Here is a 15766-nt window from a genome sequence, read left to right on the forward strand (position 1 = left end):
AGAGAGAGAGAGAGAGAGAGATCTGAAATGATGCCAGTTTCTCAAATTATTGTGGTTCCACCGTGAGCAAATTGACCAGAAAAGCATTTAAGCAGAGAACTCTTCGACGAATGCCTGATAAAATTTGATGTTTCTTCTCGCGCACGCAAAAATATACGAGAGAGACCATTGAAAATGCACAAACTACTATAAAATGTATAGTGTAGAATGAATACGCATGATAATCTTACTATAAAATGTATAGAGTAGATTGATGATGCAATTCAAAATCGAAATCGAAATACTTATTGTAGGCAATGCCGATACAATATCGATTGGTAAGCGAATAAAAAAAAAAAAACTCTGGGAGTGATCTGACTTCGTGTGTCCTTTGAATTCAGTATTGACGTTACGCGGATGAAAAAACTACGGAATTGATCTGTATTCTTGACCACATTCTTCGGAACAGCTACGTACACACAGTTCAAGAATGCCAACTTTCCGTGCCAGGGAAGATATTGTTTTCTTATTGCTAATCTATAATGTCATTGTGGTTCGTTTACTGTTGTGCTATGATGTTTGAGCTCTCTGGATCAACGATGTTTACTTCCTCCGAACTCCGAGAGATGGCGTTTGTGTTTTTATCTATGGATTAGTAATGTCTTAATCGGTGGAATAGTAATAGCTTCATCAGTGGAATGGTAACATTTCCATCAATGGAATAGTAACATTACCGTCAATGGAATAGTAACATTTCCGTCAGTGGAATAGTAACATTTCCATCAATGGAAATGTAACATTTCCAGCAATGGAAATGTAACATTTCCAGCAATGGAATAGCAACATTTCCATCAATGGAATTGTAACATTTCTATCAATGGAAGAGTAACGTTTAAATCAATGGAATAGTAACATCTTCATCAGTGGAATAGTAACATTTCCATCAATGGAATAGTAACATTTTCATCAGTGGAATAGTAACATTTCCATCAATGGAATAGTAACGTTTCCATCAATGGAAGAGTAACGTTTAAATCAATGGAATAGTAACATCTTCATCAATGGAATAGTAACATTTCCATCAATGGAATAGTAACATTTTCATCAGTGGAATAGTAACATTTCCATCAATGGAATAGTAACGTTTCCATCAATGGAATAGTAATATTTCCATCAATGGAATAGTAACATTTCCATCAATGGAATAGTAACATTTTCATCAGTGTAATAATATCAGTGTCATCAATGGAATAGTAACATTTTCATCAGTGGAATAGTAACATTTTCATCAATGGATAAGTAACATTTCCATCAGTGGAATAGCAACATTTTCATGAATGGAATAGCAACATTTTCATCAATGGAATAGTAACATTTTCATCAATGGGTTAGTAACATTTCCATCAATGGAATAGTAACGTTTCCATCAATGGAATAGTAATATTTCCATCAATGGAATAGTAACATTACCATCAATGGAATAGCAACATTACCCTCTGATCGTCACTCCAGAGAGAAATAAAATTAAAAAAAAAATGGCCTCCATGTGACACTCTTACCTGGAATGAAGAGATGATTGAGAGGGATCTTGCGAATTTCGGGGTGGAGGCGGGTCATCCAGTTTTCCAGGCTGTCCTGGGCGCCGTCCAGTATCGCGTCGGAAACCGAGAGCACTCTTTCCAGCGGAGGCAGAGGCAGGACGGGGCGGATTCCAGCCGTGATGGACCGGGCGAGATGGACGCTAGCGGACGAAGACCAGCTTGCCTTAGTCGCCGGTCGGGGATCGTAGACGGAGATGTTGTCCCCCTCTCCGTAAGACTCGATGTCGAAGTCGACGGATGTGAAGTCGCCCACGCCTCTCTCTTTGATGCTGACCAGGTCGTAGAGCGAGCTCAGCTCCTTCGACTCGTGCTCCAGGGGCTCATCGTAGTTGTGGAAGGAAGGGAGAGTGGGCGCCGCGCCCGTCAGGATGTTCAGGCTGGGTAGCTCTCCGTTCCTCTTGAAGTCGGCGATCGGCACGGGTCGGAACAGCACGTGGTTGTGGGTCCTCTCCTCCACCGCTGCCCCGAACGACTCGGGCGAGGAGGGAGGCGCCGTGCCCTTGTAGTCGATGACGTGGGTGTTTTGATCCCGCTTCTTGCAGAAGTGGAAGAAGTTGCTGAAGGGCTTGGGGATGATCTTCTCTCTTTTCTTCTTCCCCTCCGCTTCCTGCTTCCGCCCTTGGAGAGAGCGCTTGCCCTCGGAAGCAGCGCCGCCCTCCTCCACTTGGACGGCGTCCTCCAGCACGGTCGCGTTGACCTTGGTGAAAGCCGCGTTCTGCAGGTTCGCCTCCTCCACCCTGATGACGAAGGGATGACTGCTGTTGGCGGTGGTCCCGTGAGAAACGTCATTCCTCCTGGTGGTGCTGGTGCCGCCGAGGAACGGTGGCCAGAAGAATCGGGTTCCTCCCTTCTTCGAGGTGCCCCTCTTGGCACAGCGGCTTGCCCTGCGGTCCTGGGCGCTTCCTCCTCGGTGTAGCTCGTTCTCCACGCTCATCTACGACCCTTGTGGCATTCTGGAACTGGCCGAGCTTTACAAAGGGCGCCCCATTCACGACACCTGAGTCTCGCGGTCATTGGCATGAGCTCCTCTCCTGAGGGAGAGGTCAAACAGCCCTTCTGTCCTGAGTCTGAAATATCCACGAATTTATTTGACTTTCTTCTCAGAGGGCCATTTTGTCTTGTTGTCGAGTCTGCCGCTTCGTTCAGGCATAACAAACTTGAGGTGTCCCTCGCACTCTGTAGCCATAGGTCAGTAGGTCATCCCAGTTCCTGGAAAAAATATATATATAACGAAATTTATAATGCAGTTCAGCTTCTTGGGCATTGTTAAGGTGTCATATAGCATTTTATACGTTTAGACATCAATGTGTACAATATATTCTTCTGCCAGCACACTGAATCTCAAATTGAATGACAAAGTGTTTCATTGCTAAATATATACATACATACATACATATATATATGTGTGTGTGTGTAAATTATTGTAAATAGGAGGTATAGTGTTTAATCTTCGAAAACTTTATTTAGATTCTTAGTGAAAAAAAACTATTTACACAAATGGGCTCAGGTGTTCGTTTAGCTGAGTCTTACTGAACATTTTTTGAATAAAGGAACAGTTATTTAATTCATTATTACTTATTATATGAGGGAACTCATGTTCCATCTTTGAGATTTTAATTCGATTAAAAAAATTCTGTCCTCAATATATACTGTATATATATATATATATATATATATATATATATATATATATATATATATATATATATTTTATATATACATATATAATATATATGTATATATATGTATATATATGTATATATGTATATATATATATATATATATATATATATATATATATATATATATATATATATATATATATATATATATATATATATATATAATATACTCTGTATATATATATATATATATATGAATATCACAGACACGTACTCAAAAGTCGCCTATACATAAAAATACACATCGATTAGAAACTTTGACTAACTGATAAAATAAGAAGCAAGCCTGATATTCTCGGTAACGTCTGATAAAAGAAATATGTTCTATACTGAGATGAATTCTATACATAGCCGATAGGTATTACTCTGATAGGCTACAAGCGGGCCTGAAACTCTTGAATATTGATAGCGTCATTTATGCGTAAGTTTTGGAGACAGGAGGTTCTATGTAGCATTCATAGAAGCATTTACTCTTTCCAATGTTTGATGCGAGATTCTTTTTGGAGAAGATGGTAGTTTTTACATTGGACGAAAAGTTTCTTTGTTATTTATTCCCATTAGGGGTTCATTCCCTCAAAAAGTTTCTTTGTTATTTATTCCCAGTGCCGCCAGTGCACCTCATGCGGTGCACTGTAGGCATTGATCAAGGTTCTTTTCGGCGTTCCTTCGGCCCCTTGCTGCAACCCCTTTCATTCCTTTCACTGTACCTCCGTTCATATTCTCTCCTCATGCGGTGCACTGTAGGCATTGATCAAGGTTCTTTGCGGCGTTCCTTCGGCCCCTTGCTGCAACCCCTTTCGTTCCTTTCACTGTACCTCCGTTCATTTTCTCCTTCTTCCGTCTTACTTTCCATCCTCTCCTAACTGTTACACCTTTCAAACCTTTTTACAATCGGTTTCCCTTCCAGCGTTGAATGACCTCATAGGTCCCAGTGCTTGGCCTTTGGCGTGAGTTGTATATTCCATTCTTTATGCTCATAAAGCATTGCTGATAATTCGTCATTTGACTTTTCATCAACGCTTTCCGTAGCTTTTGTTTTGTGTGGATGATTGATCGGAATATCTCTCTCTCTCTCTCTCTCTCTCTCTCTCTCTCTCTCTCTCTCTCTCTCTCTCTCTCTCTCTCTCCTTCGATCACAGAGTACTCTCGTCTTGTTGACTTTTAATCTGTTTGAGTTCCTCGGTAGATTTAGAAATCTGAACCCAAAACGCAGTCGACCCTATGCCATCCACACTGTTTATCCAGGCGCTTTTTTCGGTCACGTATGCGTGATCGTGAGCAGTCGAGCAGTTATTTTTAAATATTCATCATCCATCCATGGGCTCCACTCAGATCTAGGGAAGAAAACTCCTTTTTTTTACACCGGGCTGTCGTAAAACCTTCGTGATGACACTCAGAATTAAATATTCACAAAAGCCCTAATGCCGTGATATGTCCCGGTTGGAGGGAAAAGCAGAGAGAGAGAGAGAGAGAGAGAGAGAGAGAGAAGAGAGAGAGAGAGAGAGAGAGAGAGAGAGAGGGGGTGTGAGCTTGTAGTTTTCAAGGTCACTTCATTTCGGGGATTCTTACATAACTATACTTTCTTTGCTTGTTTTTTATTTTCTTTTTCTTGCATTAAAAGGGCCATTTAGATGTGATTTTACCCTTGTTTATGTACAAAGAATTAGGGAAATAAATGTTCTTTGTTTATGTGCAAAGAATTAGGGGAAAAACAAATATTCTTTGTCTATGTACAAAGAATTATGGAATTAAATATTCTATGTTAATGTACCAAGAATTATGGAAATAACAAATATTCCTTGTTTATGTACAAAGAATTAGGAAAATAAATATTCTTTGTTTATGTACAAAGAATTAGGAAAATAAGTATTCTTTGCGTGTACAAAGAATTAGATAAATAAATATTCTTTGTTTTGTACAAAGAATTAGACAATAATAAATATACATTGTTTATGTTCAAAGAATTAGGAAAAACAAATATTCTTTATTTGCAAGGAATTAGGGAAATAACAATTAGTCTTCGTTTATGTGCAAGGAATTAAGGAAATAACAAATATTCTTTGGTTACCTATAAAGAATTGGGGAAAATAACCAATATTCTTTATGTACAAAGAATTAGGAAAATAAATATTCTTTGTCTATGTACAAAGAATTAGGAACATAACAACTAATCTTTGTTCGTGTACAAAGAATGGGGAAAAACAAATATTCTTTCCTGTGGGGAAAATTTACTTGATATTTTTGCTGATTTTAATATTAGTGTTTCACGTTTCAGATTGATTCTTGTGTTAAATGAAAAACAGCTATTTTCTCCACAATTTTTACCTGTTTTTTTTTCTTTATGCCATGTACAAAGTTCTCGGAACAGCGTATTTTAGATTTAGATGGCCGAACGAAAATACGCACTTAAATTTAACTGTAGAGAAGTCAGTCCATTTAACTGAGTTCCTAGCAATGACGTGAAGGTTTGACGTTGGATAGCAGTGTCACGACAGAGATGAATGGGGTTGTGTGTGTGAGAGAGAGAGAGAGAGAGAGAGAGAGAGAGAGAGAGAGAAGAGAGAGAGAGAGTGTGTGTGTGTGTGTGTGGAGTGGGGGAGGGAGTGACCGGGCCAGCAGGCCTGGGTGGGAGAAGGGGTGTTGGTCATATATTGGGAATGAACATGTACCAGGTGACATAGGTTGCCTGGTAGCTTCGTAAACAATGTGAAAGCGACTAGCTACCTCACCACCACCACTCCTGCACCAAGGAACCGCATCAAGGTTGAACTAGCTGTCAAGTTGAGTCTAACCGTCGAGAAATAAAAGTAGAGAGAGAGAGAGAGAAAGGGGGCTTTTTTATGCTTAGACAAAGGAACTGGCTTCATTTTATCGAACCTATTATTTTTTTTCACTTTCTAGTTGTTCTTAAATTGCTTTTGCATAACATCTGATTTGTCGCAGTCATCTTTGTAATGTTATTGATGGCAGACATGATCAATATGAATGAAACGTATTTATGCACACGCATTTTTATGTATGTATATACATACACATAACACGTGTGTATGTATATATATATATATATATATATATATATATATATATATATATATATATATATATATATGCGTGTGTAACGAAATAAGTAATATCTTTCACTTGGTACTTTACTTCTCTTAGTATTCCGGAACTAATTCCTACAGTGTTCCTTCTGCCATCTAATTTTATGTATTATACAGACCCATTCTTACATATATTTCTTCACCATTCAGGTCTTTCCATTTCATTAGCTAATATTTTTTACGATATTAACTGTATATTTTAGCCATTCACAATTGAGGTGGAAGTGTTTCTAGCTTATTTTAATGAGTAAATTCTGAACAACAGCACCTGAATTCCGTTTTAGCAACGCATTGTCTCATTTCGGCAGAAATCTCACAGTACAGTAACAGTTCACAGTTTTGATTGTTAAATGGCGTCGAAAATTATTGTATCATTATCTGAGGCGTATAAGCGAGTGGTATATTTTTGTTTGAACTGCTGTGTTTATTCAGTGCAAAATTCCGATTTAATTTCATCAAATATGGCGTTGACGAGGTTAAGCCTTGTTTCAACCCTTCAGTTAATAACGGAATCTTTACGATAATCTAGATAATTGAAGTGATTGGGGATTTTTGGCGTTTATAACTCGAGAATGTATGACATTGAGAAAGTAAAGTTTCTTTAAGTTTGTGATTTGTCACGTAATCTCAGTTTCCTTCGACTTTGGCTAATATTCTATTCTATATTTGCAATTATCACAGGTTGTCATGTAGTGAAATGTTAGTACCAAACACCGTAGAGTACTCTCTCTCTCTCTCTCTCTCTCTCTCTCTCTCTCTCTCTCTCTCTCTCTCTCTCTCAATAACAGTGCTAAGTTATTTTTATAACTATATAGTTAAAAATATTTTTCAAACATATACATACATATTGTGTGTATATATATATATTTATATATATATATATATATATATATATATATATATATATATATATATATATATATATATATAATATATATATATACACATATGTATACTTGACAAAATGACAAAGTATATTTTAACCATCGTCACAAAATATAATTTGGCGTTGAAAATTTTATTTAAAAAAAGTGCAAAATTATACATGAGCAGGTTATGATGCTATCAATGCTCTATGAATATGATGAATACATAGATGAATACAGGTCACTGACATGAATACGTGGCTTTTCATTGCGTGAATAAGGGTCTTCTTACTTGTTGTGGTGTTTGTGTGTTTGTGTGTGCGCGCATAGGCGTGTCTTCGTTGCGAATGACCTCTCGTGTTATATTCAGGAAAATTTCTTTTTTAACTCTAGACACACATGATGTAGAGTTAAGAAAATCCTAACGTTTTCTTTATTAAAAACAATAACTTTTAATTTAACTTCATAAAACATGATGTAGAGTTAAGGATAAACGATTATAGAAACTGAATTAATGGTAATCGTTGAAATTTTAGTGGAAGCATTCTCATGGGACACATTTTCTCGACTTAAACAAAAATAATCACATGATGTAGAGTTAAGGATAAACGATTATAGAAATAGAAACTGAATTAATGGTAATCATTGAAATTTTAGTGGAAGCATTCGCATGGGACACATTTTCTCGACTTAAACAAAAAATAATCAGCTCTATTTTCAGTCCATTTTCTTCGACAGATAGCGTGTGTGAAGTGTGATTGACTGTGAGCTCAATAGGTGGCGCTCACTTACACACATGCAGTTTTAGTCATGGAAACTTGCAAGGAAAAATTATAAATTTGTGAGAGAGAGAGAGAGAGAGAGAGAGAGAGAGAGAGAGAGAGAGAGAGAGAGAGAGAGAGAGAGAGAGAGAGAGTTTCTTCGCACCTATGTACTTGAGCTGTCAAGTTATGAGGTCGCGATTTTCTGAATTATCTTGTATATTGCAATGCCACTCATTAATTTGTTATTATCTATAATTATATTTTATATCGTTCTTCAGCTATGCTGATGCATTTTTCCTGGTAAAATACTTGTATTTTTAAGAAATTTAAATCCTGACAGTAATGAATAAACAATTATAATCAGTTATTTAAAATGTTTATACCAAACATCTAATATTCTCTAACAAACGAGAGACAGTTAATTTTTACGTTCTAAGGGAATGACCTAGGATGGGGTTAGCGCCGTCAGTGCACCTCATGCGGTGCACTGTAGGCAATACTTAAGGTTCTTTGCAGCTTGTTTTCGGCCCCCAGCTGCTACCCCTTTCATTCCTTTTACTGTACCTCCGTTCATATTCCCTTCCATCTTACTTTCCTTAACCCTGACAATTGATTCATTGTGCAACCGCATAAGATTTTCCTCCTGTTACACCTTTCAAACCTTTTCATTGTAAATTCCATTTCAGCGCTGAATGGCCTCACAGGTCCCAGTGCTTGGCCTTTGGCCTAAATTCTATATTCAGTTCAATTCAATTCTAAGGAATGAGAAGGAACTTAATAAACGTACAAAGCTTCTTCAGTAATCTTTGTGGATTGAAATCCTGTACAATAAAAATAAATTAAACATAAAAAAAATAAATAGCAAAGCAGATAAAAATGGAAACAAAACTTATGAAATGAAATAAAATGTAAATAACAATAAATATTAATCAGGAAAAATTAAAAAAATTAAACAATGATTGGAGACTTTTCTCTTTCAGTTTCTCACCCGAACTTCGATCCATTTAATTCTCCCTCTTGTATTTTAGCATTAATATGGCATATCCCGAATGGGGGAGGTTAGTGTCGTCAGTGCACCTCACGCGGTGCACTGTAGGCATTACTTGACGTTCTTCGCAGCGTCCCTTCCTTAGGCCCCTAGCTGCAACCACTTTCATTCCTTTTGCTGTACCTCCGTTCATATTCTCTTTCTTCCATCTTACTTTCCCCCCATCTCCTAACAACCGTTTCAGAGTGCAACTGCTTCGAGGTTTCTTCACTCTCGGTTCCCTTTCAAGCTGATTGACCTCATAGGTCCCAGCGCTTGGTCTTTGGCCTAAATTCTATATTCCTATTCATCCGCCCTCCCGTCCCCATTAAAAAAAAAATCAGTTTTGAAGGCCATTACTATGATTACAATAGAACCGGATCTTTACTGGTAATTTTTTTAGTTTTCTGTAAAAGAAAACTATTGAGATTGCTTTGTCTGTCCGTCCGCACTTTTCTGTCCGCCCTCGGATCTTAGAAACTACTGAGGCTAGAGGGCTGCAAATTGGTGTGTTGATCATCCACCCTCCAATCATCGAACACACCAAATTGCAGCCCTCTAGCCTCATTAGTTTTTATTTTATTTAAGGTTAAGTTTACCCATGATGCTTCTGGCAACGCAACAATGCAGGGCACCAAGGCCGGCTGAGAGTTTAATGGGCCGCGGCTCATACAGCATTATACCCAGACCACCGAAAGATAGATCTATTTCCGGTGGCCTTGATTATACGCTGTAGCGGCTGTACGGAAAACTGTCATGAGAGAGAGAGAGAGAGAGAGAGAGAGAGAGAGAGAGAGAGAGAGAGAATTTAAGAGCAAATCTTCCCAGGTTTACGATAGCCATGCCATAAACAAAAACCGAAATAAACCAATAAATAAAGAGAGAGAGAGAGAGAGAGAGAGAGAGAGAGAGAGAGAGAGAGAGAGAGAGAGAGAGAGAATTAAAGAGCAAATCTTCCCAGGTTTACGATAGCCATGCCATAAACAAAAACCGAAATAAACCAATCAATAAATAAGAGAGAGAGAGAGAGAGAGAGAGAGAGAGAGAGAGAGAGAGAGAGAGAGAGAGAGAGAGAGAATTTAAGCAAATCTTCCCAGGTTTACGATAGCCATGCCATAAACAAAAACCGAAATAAACCAATCAATAAATAAGAGAGAGAGAGAGAGAGAGAGAGAGAGAGAGATAGAATTTAAGAGCAAATCTTCCCAGGTTTACGATAGCCATGCCAAAAACAAAAACCGAAATAAACCAATAAATAAATAAGAGAGAGAGAGAGAGAGAGAGAGAGAGAGAGAGAGAGAGAGAGAGAGAGAGAGAATTAAAGAGCAAATCTTCCCAGGTTTACGATAGCCATGCCATAAACAAAAAATAAAACCAATCAATAAATAATAAACCAATCAATAAATAAGAGAGAGAGAGAGAGAGAGAGAGAGAGAGAGTTCGTGACGTCCTCCGCATTCTCAAGGTCGACCTCTTAATTATCATCGCCCTTGAAACACCAGCCAAAGGAAAAACTGAGAACGTTGGATACGAACAAAGGTATGACCACAGCTACTAAAGCGGCCGTCTGGTGCAGCACTGAGGGGAAATGTCACCTCTGCTAATGCAACCGTCTATTACGTTAGACACGCGACCGTCCGAAGGTAAAAAAATAAATTAAAAAAAAGTCCCAAGAGGATTATTTGACGGTAGGGCAAACGGTCCTTGAAACATTGAAGAGGGTTTTAGTTTTCTGTAAAAGGAAACTATTGCGCCGGCTTTGCCTGTCCGTCCGCACTTTTTCTGTCCGTTCTTTTTTCTGTCCGCACTTTATTCTGTCCGCACTTTATTCTGTCCGCACTTTATTCTGCCCGCACTTTATTCTGTCCGCATTTTTTCTGTCCTCACTTTATTCTGTCCGCATTTTTTCTGCCCGCACTTTATTCTGTCCGCACTTTTGCTGTCCGGGCTTTTTTCTGTCCGCACTTTATTCTGTCCGCACATTTTCTGTCCTTCCTCAGATCTTAAAACCTACTGAGGCTAGAGTGCTGCAAATTGGTATGTTGATCATCCACCCTCCAGTCATCAAGCATACCAAATTGCAGCCCTCTAGCCCCAGTAGATTTTTTTTATTTAAGTTTAAAATTAGCCTTACTCGAGCGTCTGGCAACGATATAGGCCAGGCCACCGTTGGTTAAAGATTCATGGGCCGCGGCTCATACAGCATTATACCGAGACTACCGAAAATAGATCTATTTTCGGTGGCCTTGATTATACGATGCACAGAAAACTCGATTGCGCCGAAGAAACTTCGGCGCATTTTTGACTTGTTTATTTTTTATCTGCGATGGAAATTTACTCAGAGGAAGTGACGTCATTGTATTTGTTCTCAAACGGCAGATTTCATTAGGAAAGAAAGATATTTTCCTGTAGGAATTTCTAAGAGAGAGAGAGAGAGAGAGAGAGTGGGGAGGGAAGAGAAATAAGGGGGTGGGTCTTTGTTTTAATGGGAGAGAGAGAGAGAGAGAGAAATAAGAGGTTGGGTCTTTGTTTTAATGAGAGAGAGAGAGAGAGAGAGAGAGAGAGAGAGAGAGAGAGAGGAACAAGCAGGTGGATATTTGTTAGTTTAGATTAACACTAACAAAGATCCACCTGCTTTTTCTTTCTTCTCTCTCTCTCTCTCTCTCTCTCTAGGAGCCGGCCTTATGCCAGCACGGGCTCGTTCCTAAGGGAGGTCCTTGTGTGTGTGTGTGTGTGTCTGTGTGTGTGATAAGGTGTTAAAAGACCTCAGGGAACACACTATCTCCGTTGCAGAAGCTAGGGTCGTCATCTTCACTCTTCATCCCTACCTCATCTATATCTGAGCTTCAAGAACAGAACACGACATTCAAGATTCAACACTTGGCTTCCCCAAATAATCCCAGGGACCTCGGGTAGCGCTCTGACTTGTATATTAGATTCTCCTGACTGAATACAGTAGGTAGTTTGCAGTAGAATATATGCGCGTTCACACAAACGCACATGCCCACTTTAGTAGTTTACATGTTTATTTTCATGTTATTTTCAGGATAACGGTTTCCGTTGAGTCCACCATTAAAGGGTTGTACCAGAGTATGCGAAACAAGATGACATTTGAGAGAGAGAGAGGGGGGAGAGAGAGAGAGAGAGAGAGAGAGAGAGAGAGAGAGAGAGAATGAGAGAGAGATTGGGCGATGCAAGTGCCACTTCTATAATGGTTTAGGCAAATATCTTAACATAGCCTCCATTGTCAGTTCTTATAATATTCATAATTAATGTTCCATGCTGATAATTAACGAATAATTTCCTTAATTACTGAAACACTCATCAAAATAAAATGCACCTCTGAATTGACGATGAATAATAACAGTCCCGAAACGAATTTGAAAACAAAACTCCACTTGGTCTTTTCTCTCGAGTGACGTGACTTCTTGGCTTCAGCTGTCACCTGTTTTAACAGGTGACAGGAGCCTGTCACTCCGTCATCAGTCCGCGAAACGTTTAGCTAGACAGAAATCTGCCTGTCTGCCATTATGCTGTCATGTTAGACAGCGCAGTGCGTTTAGCAGAGGGAGAGATACTTATCAGTGAGATAGTGCGCTCGGCAGGTCACGCCAAGGTAATGCCCCGTCAATTTTTTGTCCACAAATTAGCCCTCCGTGGTTACGTCATCACCCTACCCCCCTTCCTCTCCTTTCTCCTCCTCCTCCTCCTCCTCCTCCCCCTCAAGTACATGCTTATTTATCGCTTAATATCCTCTTACTGTAATTGGCTGGGACCCTCGGTAGCCAGGTAATCCTGAGTGTTGCATGTGTTGATAAATTGCGTCATTTGTAACACAAAGAGCGGAGTAAAAATAAGTTGTTTTTTTTCAAGTGTCATTACACGACTTTTGAGAAGCTCGTATTCTTGTCATGTCGTAATTAAAGCACTCTTGTCAGACAGCGCAAAGCAACTGCGTGCTTTGACGAAGTATTTTGGAAACCCGTATTGTTCTTGTCACGTTATTCCTTAGGCGAAAGTTGTGTCAGAAATGACAAAGCATTTGGGAGGCTGTATTCTTGTCGAGTGACAAACAGTTAAGTGCCTTGTAAAAGAAATTTTGGAAGCTTGTATTCTTGTCACGTATTTTCTTTGCCAAAGCACTTTTTTTGTTAGAAAGCACAAGCACGTGTTACTGTGCCATTGCAAGATAGTTTGGAAGTTTGTAATCTTTTTGTGTGTAAAAGCAATAAAGTACAAAAAAAGCAGATAGGTGCCTTACAAGGAAACCAAAAATTATGAAAGCAGGAAAAAGGCCCTGGAATGCTTTTGTAAGACATTTTGAAAGCTTAATCAAAAGCTGTTAGATGTTTCACAAGACTTTTTATAACCCCCCCAAAAAACAAATGTTTTACAAGACATTTAGAAATCTTAGTAACAAGCTGTTAAATGCTTTATAATTTTTAAGAAGACATTGTAGAAGCCCAGTGTCTTAGAAGACATTGTGAAAGCTTAGTAACAGCTGTTTAATGCTTTATAATACATTTTGAAAGCCTGATTTCTAAGAAGACATTTTAGAAGCCCAATGTCTTAGAGGACATTTGGAAAGCCTGTCTTAGAAGACATTTTAAAAGCCTAACGTCTTAGAAGACACTTTGAAAATCTTATATTTTAGAAGACATTTTGAAAACCTAATGTCTGAGAAGACATTTTGAAAGTCTTACATATTAGAAGACATTTTGAAAGTCTTATATTTTAGAAGACATTTGGAAAGCCTTGGTTTTAAGAAGACATTTTCAAAGCCTGAGTTTTAAGAAGACTTTTGAAAGCCTGATCTTTAAGGAGACATTTTGAAAGCCTGATTTTTAAGAAGACATTCCGAAAGCCCGATAAAAGCAACTAAATATTTTAAGGACGTTCTGAAAGCCTATAGTCTATAGGCAGAATCAGCTGCTTTCTGACGACATTTTAGAATTCGGTTTTCCTGTGTCAGTTATTAGACGATTTTCAAAGAACATTCTGAAATCCTGATAGAAATAAAAAGGAATTAAATTTTTTTGTCTATGAAACATTTTGTAAAAACTGTTATCTTTGTGCCTCAGTCGGCCTAGATGTAGTATTTGGGATAATTAAGGAGTATATGACGAATATATGATTTCGTGTTTGGGAGGTTTGTGCTTCGTTCATAACTACTGTATATTCAGCTTCAGTTGTTTCTGTGGAGATAGGTGGGATGGTACTTTCCTCTGCCACACATACATACATTGTACTACATGTATGTGTGCGTGTATGTATATATATATATATATATATATATATATATATATATATATATATATATATATATATTCTGTTATTTTAATGAATGCAGAGAATAGCTCAATTAGTAATTATATATATATATATATATATATATATATATATATATATATATATATATATATACATGTATAAACATATATATGTGTATATACATATACACTTACATATATATTTTATACATGTAAATTTATATATATAATTACTTATTGAGCTATTCTGTATAGTCATACAAATAATACCAGAGCCTCATTTAAAACGGATGATATCAAACAGAGATTTTTGTACAAAAAGTGTTACAAGCTTTCAAGGACTTTCTGTCCTCATCGGCCGGTAGCCATGAAATGTCCAGACCCGTGTTCTCGCCGTATTTATGTGCGTCTTTGGAAGAGAACTAGAGCCTCTGTTGATCAGATTCCGTGTGGTGCCTTTCATACATACTTTAATTAATCTCCATCTCCTGCGTAGCCCAGCCCTCGTGACCTTGACCTTCATCTAGACCTTTCTCTACCTGCGGCTTCTTCCACGCAGTCTCTTATATTTTTGTACATCCTCTTTTGTTTTTTTTTCATTGTTTCGTGTATATTTTTTCTTGATACTCCGTCCTCAGAACCGCTAATAGTGTTGCCTGCTATCACATCATTTGCCAGTGTTATAAAGGCATTTTCTGCAGTCAACCTGGCCGTTTTGTTTCGATGTTTGTATAAGAATCTCGCTCGTGTTCTCCTATGGTCTGACTGCAAGAGGACTTCCGGCTCGAAGGCGATTAGCACTGCTACCATATGTTCTCAATGCCGTTCAAACTTTTCAGCAAAAGGTGATAATCTGGTAGATTTGTCTTTTTTCTCCTTTTTTTTTGACCGCGGGTCACAGTAAATAGGGGATTGTCTGTCACCCTTGGTCCATTCGTCAGTACAAAAGCGAAATGCAAAGGTCGAAACATTATAGTGTCCTCAACCCTCTCCTGACAATTGATCCATAGTGCAACTGCTTTGAGGTTTTCCTCCTGTTACACCTTTCAAACCTTTTTGCTCTCAATTTCCCTTTCAGCGCTGAATGACCTCGTAGGTCCCAGCGGCTGGCCTTTGGTCTAAATTCTGCATTCTGATCTATTTCAATCAAATTGTTTCTTGCGAGACTCTGCTGTAGGTGGTACACTAAGGACTTCCGGCGTCCCATCCTAAGTCCTCAGTTCCACAGCTTTCTGCCTTTTATTTGTCTCCTGAATAAAAATTATATAAATCCATATTTCGGAAGCTGAAATGTTTCATTTTGCACACGCCTCTGTTTAGGATAGCACTTGCAAAAGTGCTTGTTGAGGATAACACTTGAAGAAAAAATGTGTTTCTCCTTACAACATAGCGATACATAATTGAATTATCATTGCCTTCGTCGAGGATAACACTTGGCAAAGTGCTACTCTAGGATAACACTTGAAGTAAAAG

General features: G+C 38.3%; 1 protein-coding gene across 1 annotated transcript in view; it reads right to left on the bottom strand.

Moving 5' to 3' along the window:
* Positions 1-15766, bottom strand: part of LOC136848506 (uncharacterized) — a 45979-nt gene that overhangs the window by 28542 nt on the left and 1671 nt on the right. The window contains exon 2 of the mRNA XM_067120806.1: positions 1539-2789. Within this exon, the coding sequence (XP_066976907.1) occupies positions 1539-2514 (976 nt within the window). The 5' untranslated portion in view covers positions 2515-2789. The remainder of the gene's footprint in view (positions 1-1538; positions 2790-15766) is intronic.

The sequence above is a fragment of the Macrobrachium rosenbergii genome, chromosome 1 (assembly GCF_040412425.1).
Source record: "Macrobrachium rosenbergii isolate ZJJX-2024 chromosome 1, ASM4041242v1, whole genome shotgun sequence".
NCBI classification, from domain to species: Eukaryota; Metazoa; Arthropoda; class Malacostraca; order Decapoda; family Palaemonidae; genus Macrobrachium; species Macrobrachium rosenbergii.